At 39.1% G+C, this 14,398-nt stretch overlaps 1 protein-coding gene across 1 annotated transcript in view; it reads left to right on the forward strand.

Moving 5' to 3' along the window:
• maneal (mannosidase endo-alpha like) overlaps positions 1–14,398 on the forward strand; it is a 52,028-nt gene that overhangs the window by 29,939 nt on the left and 7,691 nt on the right. Inside the window, exon 3 of the mRNA XM_028819520.2 lies at positions 9,007–9,083. Within this exon, the coding sequence (XP_028675353.2) occupies positions 9,007–9,083 (77 nt within the window). The remainder of the gene's footprint in view (positions 1–9,006; positions 9,084–14,398) is intronic.

Below are 14,398 nucleotides of genomic sequence, written 5' to 3' on the forward strand. Positions count from 1 at the left end.
ATGGATGGATGGACATCTGTATGCATAGCCCCATTTGCCCATTTTCGTCTTTTTTCTTTCTTCAGTAATATTTCAGCAAACCCGGAGCTTGTCAGTTCAAATCCTGGTACTGACACCACTGTGTGACCCTAAGGAAGTCACTTCACCTGCCTGTGCTGCAAAAAACAAAAGTAATGTAACAAATTGTACCTCAGATGTTGCAAGTTGCTGGAATAAAGGCATAAGTAAAATAGATAAATATGTATTATACACATAGGAACTATTCATTTATTTTCAATTAAGTCATCTGCAGCAAACCTTTATAAATGAGGGTTTCTCCTTTTTAGATAGTGCAAACTGTTTCTTCTTCATTGAGGTTTTCTCTTGGAGAGCTTTTTCCAATTTATTGAAAATTAAAGCAGCAGCTGCCAAAATATGTAGCTTTCTTATTAATGTTTCAACATTGTGTAAAATAACTTTATAAAGTAACATAAAAGGTTTAAATACTGGTTATCCTTTTACACTAAAATATTACTAAAGAGATACAAAAAAAGTAAAATGCATATGTTGTTTTTCTTTAAGGAGATTAAATATTACTGAAGAAAAAAAAAAAACTAAAACAGCCAAATGGGGCTATGCATACGAACTTAAAAGGTTTAAATAAAACAGAAATACAGTCATCCCTCACCTATCGCGGGGGTTACGTTCCAGAGCCCCCCGTGATAAGTGAAAATCCGCGAAGTACCGACCTATATTTATTTTATTATTTACATATATTTTAAGGCTTTATAAACCCTTCCCACACTCTTATAAACACTTCCTATGCTCTTAAACACTTTGTACACTCTTAACACCGCAGAGCAACACTACACGCAGGATCAGATGTTGATGTGTCTGCCACTCGCTTTGTGAAGAGGGGGGCAGGTGAACGCACATTAAGCAGAGGTGGACTTTGTGCTGCTTCTGCCAAAATGGCTGCTTGTCGCTTTGCGCGTTCTGAAGGAGGAGGAGGAGGAGTGTGTGTGTGAGGGCTGAACGCACGTTCGCTCAAACCCCCCTCTCTGAGGAGCGGTACGCTCCTGCCAATTCGCGTTGTGAGGGGGGGAGGGGTGAAGCGGGCTTGCTGAATGCACGCTAAGGAGAAGTGGACTTTGTGCTGCTTGTCGCTCTGCGTGTCAATAAGCCTGTACAGCAGCTGTTTTCCTGTCTCACTGCCTTGTCTTGCATGAACTTAAAATGTTTTATAATCGAGAGATGTTACTCATATCCTTAGTCTGACATCCACATATCATATGTGTTAACAAAGTGTGTTTTATAAGTTTACATGTGTTTAAAGCGTGTGGGATGGGTATTTTAAGGCTTAAACTATAAAAATGTTTATTTATATGGTCTTTCTATATAGCGGATTTTCACCTATCACTGATGGGTCTAGAACTAACTTCCGCGATAGGCGGGCGATCATTTGTATTTAAAAAACCCGCGATACAGTGAAAACCCGTTTCAGTCAATAAGTCTTAAAAACAGGTGTAAAGATATTGACAATAAGCTACGCAAACCCACCAAGACATCCATCCATTCATCCATTTTCTAACCCGCTGAATCCGAACACAGGGTCACGGGGGTCTGCTGGAGCCAATCCCAGCCAACACAGGGCACAAGGCAGGAAACAATCCCGGGCAGGGTGCCAACCCACCGCAGGACACACACAAACACACCCACACACCAAGCACACACTAGGGCCAATTCAGAATCGCCAATCCACCTAACCTGCATGTCTTTGGACTGTGGGAGGAAACCGGAGCGCCCGGAGGAAACCCACGCAGACATGGGGAGAACATGCAAACTCCACGCAGGGTGGACCCGGGAAGCGAACCCGGGTCTCCTAACTGCGAGGCAGCAGCGCTACCACTGCGCCACCATGCCGCCCCCCACCAAGACATGGAATCGTTTAAATCAAGTATCATTACACCTTCCTTTCTTAAAGAGAAGTAAGGCAGTACTTATAAGCTTAGTAATGTTATACATTTCAAATGCTACTTCGATAAACTTTATCACTTCAAACAACTGAACTATCCAGAACATTTCAGGCATACATCCAGCATTCAAACTATGTATAAAAAGCACAACTGTTAAAGGAATTCAGCATTTCTTAATTGAAAATGTTCCTTTAATCATCAACATGTCTCACTGAGTCGTTGTGGTGGTTTTACTTGATGTTTTGATCTTCTGGTTAATTGTGTTTGCAGTTGAGATGTTCTTTCCTGATTTATACTTGTTTTCTCGTTAATATTTGTTTTGCTGGTGTTACTGTTCTGATTAGAGGTTATTGGTCCTTTGATGTCTCGACGGTTTCTTCTTAGAACAGCTCCTATTGCGCAATTCCGTCACATACTGTTTCGCCGCTTTTCTGGAAACGTAAAAAACTTGTGACGCTCAAACGTCACATTGCGCTTTGGGTTGCAATACGCTTGGAATTTTTCAACTATTTTGTTCAATTTCATATTGTCTCCATCTTCTTCAAACTGAAAATTGTTAAACAACTCTAGTGCCTCTTCGCCAATTACATGTAGAAGCATAGACGCTTTCATTTTTTCACTTTTCCTATCTGCTTCAATCGCAGCAAGATACAACTCGAATCTCGGTTTAAATCTTTTCCAATTTTCAGATACATTTCCCTTTAACTGGAGATTAGGTGGGGGCTGTAATCCTTCCATATTTTTTTTTCTCTTTTGCTAGAATGTTAGCGCTTTCTGATCACGTTTTCGGGTTACTCACAGACACGAGACTCGTTCAAAAGCTGAATCTCTTCTTCACATTCCTCTTCCAATCCGCCACTTCTGACACCATGTAGTGATCTTGTTAGGTTCGTAGTTTAATCAATACACAGGATTGAAAGATATAACAACTTTTTAATAGACAGACTTTAGAGACATTTACTGTACATGTTACTACTCGTTCTTTAGTTCACGCCCATTCTCCTACTTGCATCGGCATTCACAGGCATTACTAATCATTCTGTAAGTATCCCTTAATAGACCTTACTAATCAACTATCATTACAAAATCCAACGTGGTTTGTGCCCTTCAGAATGAAAACAGTTTGCATTTACTTTTTTAATAAAAGGCGAGCTTTTAAGCCTGAGAAACCACCCCGTAAATGCACACATTTAATTGCACATGTGTTAATATGTATGCTTACACAGTATTAAACCCACCAAGACATGGAATTGTTTAAATCAAGGCGCTGTGCTACCTTCTTCCAGATCGGCCCCAAGGTGTTTCACGTGATTACGTAGGAGGCGTGATGACGCGATACGCGACTCCGCCCCCGTCCATTACAGTATATGGACAAAAAATAGGTTCCAGTTATGACCGTTACGCTTTGAATTTTGAAATGAAACCTGCCTAACTTTTGTAAGTTAGCTGTAAGGAATGAGCCTGCCAAATTTCAGCCTTCCACCTACACGGGAAGTTGGAGAATTAGTGATGAGTGAGTGAGTGAGTGAGTGAGTGAGTGAGTGAGTGAGTGAGTGAGTGAGTGAGTGAGTGAGTCAGTCAGTCAGTCAGTCAGTCAGTCAGTGAGGGCTTTGCCTTTTATTAGTATAGATTATGTATATTAAATTACCATCAACAAGAAATCAAATCAAATTAGTAATATATTGAACAATTATAAAAGTAAAGTTGAATAAATTGGACTCTGCAGCTGCATGAATAAAAAAGTACCACTTCCGGTTAGCAGAAATAGCTCAAAAGTTAATAGAGATCTACGTTTTGTACCTAATACTTGAATGCAAAATTTGGTTCACCTAAAGCGTACTTAAGTTATTGTGTTTACACACACACACGCACACACACGCACACGCACACACACACACACACACACACACGCACACACACACACACACACACACACAGAGAGACAATTCCAAAAATGGTATTTTTTGACTCAAAGGGAGGTCTAAAACGTCGAGATTCATCAAAATCTCAAAATCAAATTTTTGGACGATTACAATACTTTAACTATAATTCCTGTACGAAAAAGTAAAAAGCTTATTTCATAAAACATTTAATTCATTATTCTCACATATGATTCTGTTTTTATTTATTTACTAGGAACCACTCAAACCTGCAGTATTTGAAGAAAGGTGGTTCACGCACTTCTCTAAAAAACACAGCACTCTGGGACCTTCTGGTGAGGGTGTTGGCCTATGCAGTGTGTTACACTGTCAGCAGATGTTGCCCCGATTCTTCTCCTGTCACTTGCTGTGAGGAGAAACCCAAGTCCAATTATGGGGTGGAAGTAGCCCACACCTCCAGTTCTTTGGTCATGTATGACTTTCTTTAGCACTCAGTGTGTATGACTTGCATTTGCAATGAAAATGATCAGCCAGTCAGTGCAATGTGCTTCACTGTCAGCAGATATTGAAGCAATTCTTTTCCTGTCAGCTGCTGTTCCTTTTCTGTTAACCACAGTGGCTGGCTGTTTTACTGCTTGCCATTTACGTGACCATCGTAGTCTGCACCTCTAATTCAAGGGTTGTGTCATACATATCAAGTCATAAGCTCACGACTAAGACCAAGACCAAGACCAAGGTTCAAGGCCAAGGCTCATATTTATCTATCTATACTACTGACGTGGCAAAAAAATAAAACAAGAAACAGAAAGGTACATCTGTTTTGATCCATACATGTTGATGGAAAATAAAACCCTCCAAGATATCCAATGATTAATTGACAGTCACCCACAGTGACTACATGGTTAGCAGTAACCTGTGCCTATGGTATACCGAGGTGCAAGGAGGTGGCATTTGTTTTGTTCATCGCAGTATCATGGGACATTGGAGCTTCTTCCTGTTACAGCTCAGAGAAGGAACGCACACTGCACACCCTGTCTTGACTCTTTCTTCAGTTCAGTTCAATTTACTTTTATATAGCACTCTTCAATGAGTTCTGATTAATCAAATTCTACAACAGAATAAATGGCTCAGTAATGGCCCTTTTAAGTCCCATTAACAGGAGAATTAAGATACAGTCAGTTGACACTTGAGGAAGGGAAGACAAAACCTGCAGTTAACAGTAGTGCTTGAGAAAATAAGGTCCATGGCGAGTTATAATAAGCAAAGCCCCAGTTTTGATGACCCCCTGCTTGTGGGCAGAGACAAGTACACTCAACGTTGTGCAGTTTTTATATGTGGATTGTTATGTTCCTGTAATACACTGCAAAGATAGCAGTCTCGAAATAGAAGCCGCTATGTAGTAGTGTAAATGCCAATGTGGAAATTAATACAGCGGTTAAACTTTAATCATTACATAAAAACACGTTCCAAATAAATTCTTGAGTGATCAAAAGTTCATACTCCTTTAGGTCAGTTTATTGTGAATCACTCATTACTAATTTAGAGGTGGTACATCTTGATAGCAGAGGCAGCTGGTCACCACACACTTCTCTTTTATACATATTCAAACCCTGTCCTATTTTATTTATGATGTATACTTACAGATGGCTAATGGGACATTTGGAAGTTTTGTTTTACTCTTGACATTATTTGCGTTCACTTGACTTTTTAGTTAATATCTATCTATCTATCTATCTATCTATCTATCTATCTATCTATCTATCTATCTATCTATCTATCTATCTATCTATCTAACCAAGACCAATATATATATATATATATATATATATATATATATATATATATATATATATATATATATATATATACACACACACACACACATATACACTGCTCAAAAAATTAAGGCATTACTTAATCATCACAGTCTAACACCAAGTCAGTTGTGCTTCAGGGATATTCGTCTGTCCAGTTGGGAAGCACAAGCGATTGTAAATCAGTTTCATCTTCTTTGGTGCAAATGAAAGTGACAACAGGTGTACTTGAGAAGCAACAGCAAGACACCCCCTAAAAAGAGAATGGATTTGCATGTGGTGGCCACAGACAGTTGCTCTGTCCTTACTCTCCCTGACTGATTCTTCTCTAGTTTTGCATTTTTGAAAAGACAGTATGAATGATCACTTAATTTGTTAACTTCATTCATGGCATCGGATAAGAAATGAACTAGTCAAAAAACAATCAATGCAGTTTATTTTACCTTATCTTTAAATAACATTTTTCAAATGAGCTCCATCATTAACAATACATTTTTGTAAATGACTTCACAAATAGTTCAGCATATCTTGCTTTTCATTTAACAGTTCAATAAACTGAGCCAAAAAGAAGCCAAAGTATTCCTACAAAATGAATGCACTATTTGTACTTTATCAGTTGATAAATCCATCCATCCATCCATTTTCTAACCCGCTGAATCCGAACACAGGGTCACGGGGGTCTGCCAGAGCCAATCCCAGCCAACACAGGGCACAAGGCAGGAAACAAAGTTGATAAATCTTGATAAATAATTTGATCAACAGTCCAGTTTGAAATGTTTAGTGCTACTCCCTGACATCATGCCGAATGTCTACAGCCTGTCTCAATCTTTAGATATCAAACCAGTTTTAAACACTGTTAGGAGAAGGAGATCTTCCTAGCCGAGGCACATTAAACCTAATGCAATATCTGCCTTGCTCCTCTGTGACAGATTTAGATTCAAAGTATGTTGTCACAGCAAACACACAATGAACCATTCACGACTTCTCCATGTCTACTGAAACTGCTTTTAGTATACAACATACAACAAACACCCCAACCCAATTCAATTGCCTTTTATAACACCCTGAAAATTAGCACATTTTTGTGCCGCAGCCATCCTTTTCATTTCGACATTTTAAACCTGCGGTACCTTCACCTCACAAGTTTGGCAGTCTGTCCCGTTCTTGTACATGTCTTTGCTCGTCAGTCAACTCAGAATGATTGTTTCCTTGGTTGTGAGAGGGAAGCTGGAGTCATCAGAATGTTATTTACATTTTCATGTACTGGGAAGAAAAACTCCCTGCGGTGGATCAAGAGCATTGTTTCCCATACTACCGCAATAAATAGTTTGCTAAACAGAGGGAGGTACATCGCTCGACACAGATATAGTACTTGGATGAACTCTAACAACCCTCACATATATGTAAGCAAAGGTCTGTGATACGGTTTGCATATTTGTAGCTGGAAATCCACAAAGGGAGAAAATGAATCACAAATCTTATTCTTAAGCTTTCGACTCCTATCAGGAATCATCATCAGAGGCTAATGATTAGACTTACAGCATTCCAAGGCAATACATAGCAAGTAATGAGGGGAGGGCAGGTGGATGTAGGTGGGGGATTGATGAGGTGCACTTCAGAGGTTGTTGGTTATAGAGTCTTATTTATTATGCGTATGTTCTTTTTTCAAGCCTGCATATGCTGGGTTCATGTCCAAATATCCACTAATGGTGTTTTCATTGGATAGCCATGTTTCAGCCAGTTCTCTGGCACTTTTAGTATTAGCCTTGAATTTTACTTGCACTGAGTCCAAATTAAATGTGTGTCTAGTCGAACTTGTATGTGTGTAAATCAGAGATCATGGGTCCTTTTTTCTGACTGCATTGCAATGTTCCTTTATATTTTCTCCCATTGTAGATTTCCAGCTATATTTATATGTATATATTACATGTATATATTGTGGACCACCAGGGGGTGTACCAGCCACCCTACCTGACACAGACAGGGACGGACACAAGTGCAGGTGCAACACACCTTTATTATTTATGTGGGAACAGCTTCCCCCTGCTTCCCACCCTTACAGCACAGTTCTTCCTTCCTTCCTTCCTTCCTTCCTTCCTTCCTTCCTTCCTTCCTTCTTCGCCACCACTCCTCCTCCAGAAGCCTTGGTCCTCTTCCACCCGACTCTGACCTCTGGAATAGTGGCTGCTGACTCCTTTTACTGTATAAGGCATCCAGAAGTGCTCCAGGTGCTCGTTGATCCAGTTCCAGCAGTACTTCCGGGTGTGTCAGAGATGATGCTGTTAAGGGCTCCATAGCTCTCCAGGCGCCCCCTGGCAGTGGCCACGGGCCCCAGCAGAGTGAAGCTTCTAAGCTCCAAACCCGTGGCCATACAGCAGTCAGGGCATCTGCCCTCTAGTTCCCAGAACACTGTCTCTCCTCTGGTCCTTCTGCTACAGGGCCGTTCTGGCCATCCGTCATTATATATATATATATATATATATATATATATATATATATATATATATATATATATATATATATATATATTTATACAGTTATTTTGGCCCAGGCTTCAGCATCTGTAGTGTAGTAAATGGTAGGTTTTGCTTTAGGAGTGGACAGACACTTTTGTATCAGGCACAGCAGCAGCAGACGCAGTGGTAGATAACCATCTCATGAAACGTGTATCCTTCAGCTGAATTAGAATGGCCTTTTAGAAAAGAAACCCCAAACTCCATTGCCCTCACTCTAGTCAAAAAGCATACTGGTCACATTTGCATGACGTTTAGAAGAAGAAGCCATTCATTTTATAATGGCTTGCTTGTTAGCTTCGAGAATGTTGGTAATTTTAGCAGTGAGCCGTTATTCTGGTGTCACATACGACAAATGCTTGTTTGTCCTTCAAATCATAAAAGATCAGTCTTAACCAAACAGAACAAATATTGGTGGTTTTACAAGAAGGGTCTGTCCCCTGGTTGATGCTGCATGATGTTGTTTTGTTTGATTTATATTATTGATTTTGTTTTACATTGTTAGCAGTACTCTTCTCATTTTAATTAAAATTCTAAAAGCCTATATTTTTACTTAAAATGTCTGCTCTGTGAAGTCATTTTGTGAACTTTAGAGTCTTTTATTTTTCCAGCTGCCTTTCATATATAGTGATATTTTTTATATTCTCCAAATAAATTGTGCCGAATAGTTATTAGCAAGTTATTTGCTTTTCTGGTGAGATGAAACTGGAAATAGCAATGAAGGATTGTTACCGATCGTTGCTAATGAAACTGGTCTGCTTCTTCTTACATGACAGAATATTTTAGCATATGTAGTGATATTTAACGGACCTCCTCCATGTCTAACATAAAAATGTTATTACAGGTGGCATTTCACATCCAGCCATACAAGGGAAGGACTGACCGTACTGTCCACGACAACATCAGATATATTATAGACAAGTAAGTCATTTTTAATGTCAATGAATTCATAAAACATTGCAGACATGATACTGTATTTATTATTTCTAATTCTTGATTTATGAGCTCATTCATTATTCATCTAGTAGTTTTAGCATTGGGGAATGTGCTAGTAGTAAACCGAGCCTTGAAAGCAAGACATGCTTAAAAAATAATGAGATAAGTCTTCAATGTTTCATTAGCACAATGATACCTGAAGATAAGATCAGCATGGCTCTACTTAAACCAAAATAAAGCTGGCTATGATGAAACTTGCAACATTCAGTCAGGAACCCCTTAACGTTTTTAACTTTTTAAACAATATTTACTACTATTTATACTGTTATTTTTGTGTTATTTTGTAATGTCACCACACCACCATTTTGTTTCCTGTATTTCTGTTGGCAGCACCATTTGTACAATCTGCCACCATATTGTTTATAGTAAATAATGCCCTTTGCCGTCACTTGTGCCAAAGATGTGTTGCGTGTGACATCATCACCTCACCAATAGAAGATAGCGGTGCTCTTGGTGGGGAGGATTGAGCTTTGGATAAAAACAAAGGAAAGTCCCAATAATATCAAGCTCTAGATTATCTCCAAAACCAAAGAATCTTTAGTGTTTCGTTTGGTTACAACAATATATTGATTTTTGACTTTTTTGGGATAACTTCTTATTTTTTGTTTATTAATTATTATACTAATACTTGCTACTATTTCTCTACACTGGTACTGTGCTGTGAGTGCTGTGCAGAATGGAGGCAGAATCTCTGTGTTTTTCCCAGTTGGGGTTTGTCAGCTGTGCGTTTTTGCTCCTACTCTGTTCAATGCTTGTATGGACTGGGTGTTTGACAGAATTGTGGAGTCCAGCGGCTGTTGGGCATCTGTTGGTGAAGAAAGATTCACTGATCTTGACTTTGCTGATGATGCTGTGATCTCCACGGAGTCAAAAGAGGTTCTGATCAGGGCTCTTAAGAGACTGAGCGAGGAGACTGAGTGTCTGGGCTTGGAAGTATCCTGGATAAAAACCAAGATCCAGGCCTGTAATGACTTCTTGGGCACAGCCATCAGCAGTGTGCCTTTCTGCGGAGAGAGTGTTGACCGCGTCGAGAGGCGTTCTTACCTCGGCAGGGATATTCATGTCTCTGGTGACTCTTCCTATAAAGTCAGTAGATGGACTAGGAGAGCATGGGGGGTCATGATGTCACTGGAAAGGGACAAAGATTCAAGTCTTTAGAGTACTGGTGCTTCCTGTCTTGTTATATGGTTATGAGACATAGATGCTAACCAGTGACCTGAGAGAAAGACTAGACTCCTTTGGTACTGGGTCTCTCTGGAGAATCCTTGGGTACCGCTGGTTTGACTTTGTGTCGAATGAGAGGTTGCTCATGGACTTTACCATTGTTGCATTGTGAGGGAGCATCAGTTATGGCACTATGGCCATGTGGCGCAATTCCCCAAGAGTGATACAGCTCGCTGGATCCTCATTTCTGAGGACCCAAGTGACTGGGTCATAGCCAAGGAGACACCCACATAACACCTGGCTGCATCAGATAGAGGGTCATTTCTTTTGTCATGTGGTGGGTGCTGCAACGCATTGTACCAGTGCATGCTCCCCAACCTGACCTGAATTACTATATACTTTGACATATAAACTTTTTTGGTTTACCCTTAAAAGAAATCATTTATTCCCTACCGCTCTATTCATTCTTAAGTCTATCTGAACCTATCTTTGTCGAAAAAAGCAGCATAAACTCAAAACTGCTTAATTCAATTTAGTATTGTCTGGGGGGGCATAGTCTGTCCCAGGAGGATCAGGCAGTTCCCCTAATATGAAGACATTTGACCATATAGCAGCATAGCTTTTATTATTGCTGCCTCCACTTTGGTTTTCAGTTTTCATACTTCCACAACGCTGGATTGTGCTGAAGCTCCTTAGCACTCATACAGTCCAGTTAACTAGAAAAGTCTTTTGACAATTTCTGAGTTGTTTGATTAATACTCTGTACCTCCATATTTCAATGTCAATCTAATGTTTGATGTTAAGTCACAAAAGCTTACTATGGCTATGTCCATACTACTATGTTTTTATTTCCAAATGACGTTTTTAAACAAAAATGATTTTCGGCTACACTATTGTTTTCACATTGTTTTAAATGTATCAACCGAATAACCAAAATCGCACATGGCGCACATAATGTAGGTGTTCACCTATACTGGGCATCCGCACAATCCACACATCAGAGGATAAGTCCTTGAAAGGAAGGAGTATGCTGCTGGCCATTGGATTAATTACCAGACTGTAGTGACCAGTAACTTATTTGCCTTTTGTACATTAAACTGTACAAAACACAATTTAGATGCATACAGGCAAACAACACAACAAACCCCAATGGAAACATATCTTCTGTGTCCGCCATGTTGGGGTATGGTTTCTTTCTGTGAAGGGTGACCAATTAAGGAATGAGATTGTAATGCGCAGGATCCAATCAGGGAATGGCTACGTACCAAGGTAATTAGCGGGATTAGAATCTAGGATTTCAAAAATATGTTTTCACCCAACCGCCTTGTAACGACGATCCAACATTTTCAGAAGTATATGGCTCTGGCGAAGAGTTTTCAAAACTCTCCATTGTGAAGATTAAAAAGGCAGGGGCGTGAAAAGCGAAAAAGGGAGGCTAGTCATGTTGAGCACTAGTAAAAACCATCGACACCAGAGTGAATAACTAGTTTTAGTCCTAGCAGGAGTGTGAAGAGTGCACTTCACGTTCCAGTGGCAAATCCAACTCCACAGAAAAAGACAAATCTTCCAAAATGGGTTAGTTGGTAGTGGTAATAGGATTGTAATCTGAAAAAGAGAGAGGGAATGAAGCTCCCAAAATCACATGTCCAACCTGCTTAAATAGTGTATTAATAATTACCTAATTAACTGGAATTATTCACATCTAAAATCAGAAACTAGAAAATCCATATTTATTAGCTAAACAGTTTGTCCTTTCACTTTAGATCCAGATTTTAAAAATTGTCAGTCTTCGAAGGAAATGTTTCAGTTTATCGGTTTAGGTTGTATGACCATTTCCAAGCAATATAAAGTCAACTATTTCAATGAAAGGAAAGTATGCTAAACTTAGAGAAAATTCAAATGTTTTGATAATCTACCAAAGAATAGCCATCCTAACAAAGATCTCATCATATTCTTAAAACGCCTACGGGTTATTATGAAAAATGTCAAAATTCATGAGTCTTCCATTAATTAGCAAGAGACTAAAGTAAGCCTGATTCATGGACCTCTAATTGTAGTCAGTAACTGTTTACGGACTGTGCATTCATATCTCTGTAAAGATTATGAACTCCTTCACCGTCTATACAATGTCCATAAAAAATAACCCCAGGTTAAAGGTGTTCCGTGTCAGCTGACATGTCGTCCTCTGGTAATATTGATTAATATTAATATATATTGATTAAGAGGTGACGTGCTTGATGTAGTGAGGTAGACAGTAGGACTTTATGGAACTTCAAAACCAGACGATGTTATTTTGAAGAAAGTAGGTGGATTGGATTGACAAGCTTTGTTGAGCTGAATGGCCTGTTCGCATCAAAATGTTTCTGATCTTCTAATGACTTCACTCCCTGACTGTTTAAGATGTACAACATCAGGCATCCAAGATTTTGGATTTGCTTCGGAATGTTCTCATGGTTAGGATGCGCGCTTGGTCCTGCAATTAATTTCATCTCTCTGATCCCTTTTTTTAAAGTGTCCATAATAGTGACGACTGAGATGTGGCAGGAATCAACTGCTTTGCGACTCAGACAACTTAAATTCCAGAGTAGAGTACACTGTTGTAGTAGAAAAACATTAGAATCAAACCAGACATGGATTCAAAAGAGTAGTACACTCAAAAGCACAATAATGGTAAAAATGAATTTATTTTAGCCAGAGTCCACATATAAACCCCCTTGATATATCTGAGGTGACCAAAAGTCAAGAAAGCCCTCAAACATGCCAGAGTTGAAGCAGTCAAGTTAAAAAAATTAAAGCAATATTTCTTACATCTGGCATCACAGACTGATCAGTTATTACAGAAAACATTCAATTCAAAGGTATCGATGCTAAGCTTGGTGCCATTTCATTATTATTTTTAAGTGCAAATCTCATGTGATGTTTATTAGCCATATTAGCACAAAGGATCTTAAACCATGACATTTTAAAGGGGATGCACTCACGCCTCTCCTCATCACATGCGTACAATTTGTATAACAAACCAAGGCCTCTGGCAGCGGAGTTTTCAAAAATACTTAGTCTTTTGTCAAATATGATGTGTGTTTTAGTCTCTTTTTAGTTAGCACTACATACAGCACCTAATATGAACAACAAAGCCTGTCTTTGTAAATGCAACGCTTCAGTTAAATTTTTATGGCAGCAGCAGCCGAGGAACTTGTTCTACTGAAAGATGATGATGTATGGAGAAGCCAGACGTCGGTGGCTTTCTGCGTTATTAATGGGCAATGCTCTTGTATGCTCGGTCACAACTCAAGCCGAGACAGGCTGATAAATCAGCTGTAATGTACGGTCTGATGGCATGTCAATATGCCACTTTGTTTGAGGCATCAAATTTATCTTCAGCCCAGTAAAATCTGCAACACTACAAATGGTCCTCTTAGCAAAGTACAGTATATTTTAAGATTGTAGAATGTATATAAGCAGTAATTTGTTAGATTTGGAGTGACCTTGACATCTTTTCTTTCCTTTAAAGGAATAGACTAATACATTTTGTGAACTGCTTTGCTACTTTCAAGTGAGACAGTCCTTCAGATGATCACCTTTAAGCTAATGGCAAATTTATGGAATTACAGTTTGTACAGAATAATATGTAGAAGTGATGAAAAGGCCCCACAGTTTAAGCAATAAGCTATCCAAGAATATTTTTGTTGATGTGTAGTTTGTGGCGATGGCAGAAACAAATTTTAATGTCATGTGTTCATTGAGAATGTAGAATGGGCATCTATGGAGACTAACACTGGACCACAGCAAACAAATGTGAGAAAAATCTCATGCCACATAATCCATACATCAAGTCATCCTGGTTTTATGCTCACAGATTGCAAGAGGCATGCATTGTTTTGCTGAAATATTGGTAAATAAAAACTTGCAGAACATCAGAGCAGGGTGCACACAGAAAACGCATTTACACGTGATCAAGTATTTGAGATGAAGACCGTTTATGATCATATTCAGCTCTTAACTTATGGAGGCTTGTTTGTATTATCTGATTGGTGTATCTCAAGGTTACAAATTTGACTTTAGAGTTTGTTATTTTA

The sequence above is a fragment of the Erpetoichthys calabaricus genome, chromosome 14 (assembly GCF_900747795.2).
Source record: "Erpetoichthys calabaricus chromosome 14, fErpCal1.3, whole genome shotgun sequence".
In the NCBI taxonomy this organism is placed as follows: domain Eukaryota; kingdom Metazoa; phylum Chordata; class Cladistia; order Polypteriformes; family Polypteridae; genus Erpetoichthys; species Erpetoichthys calabaricus.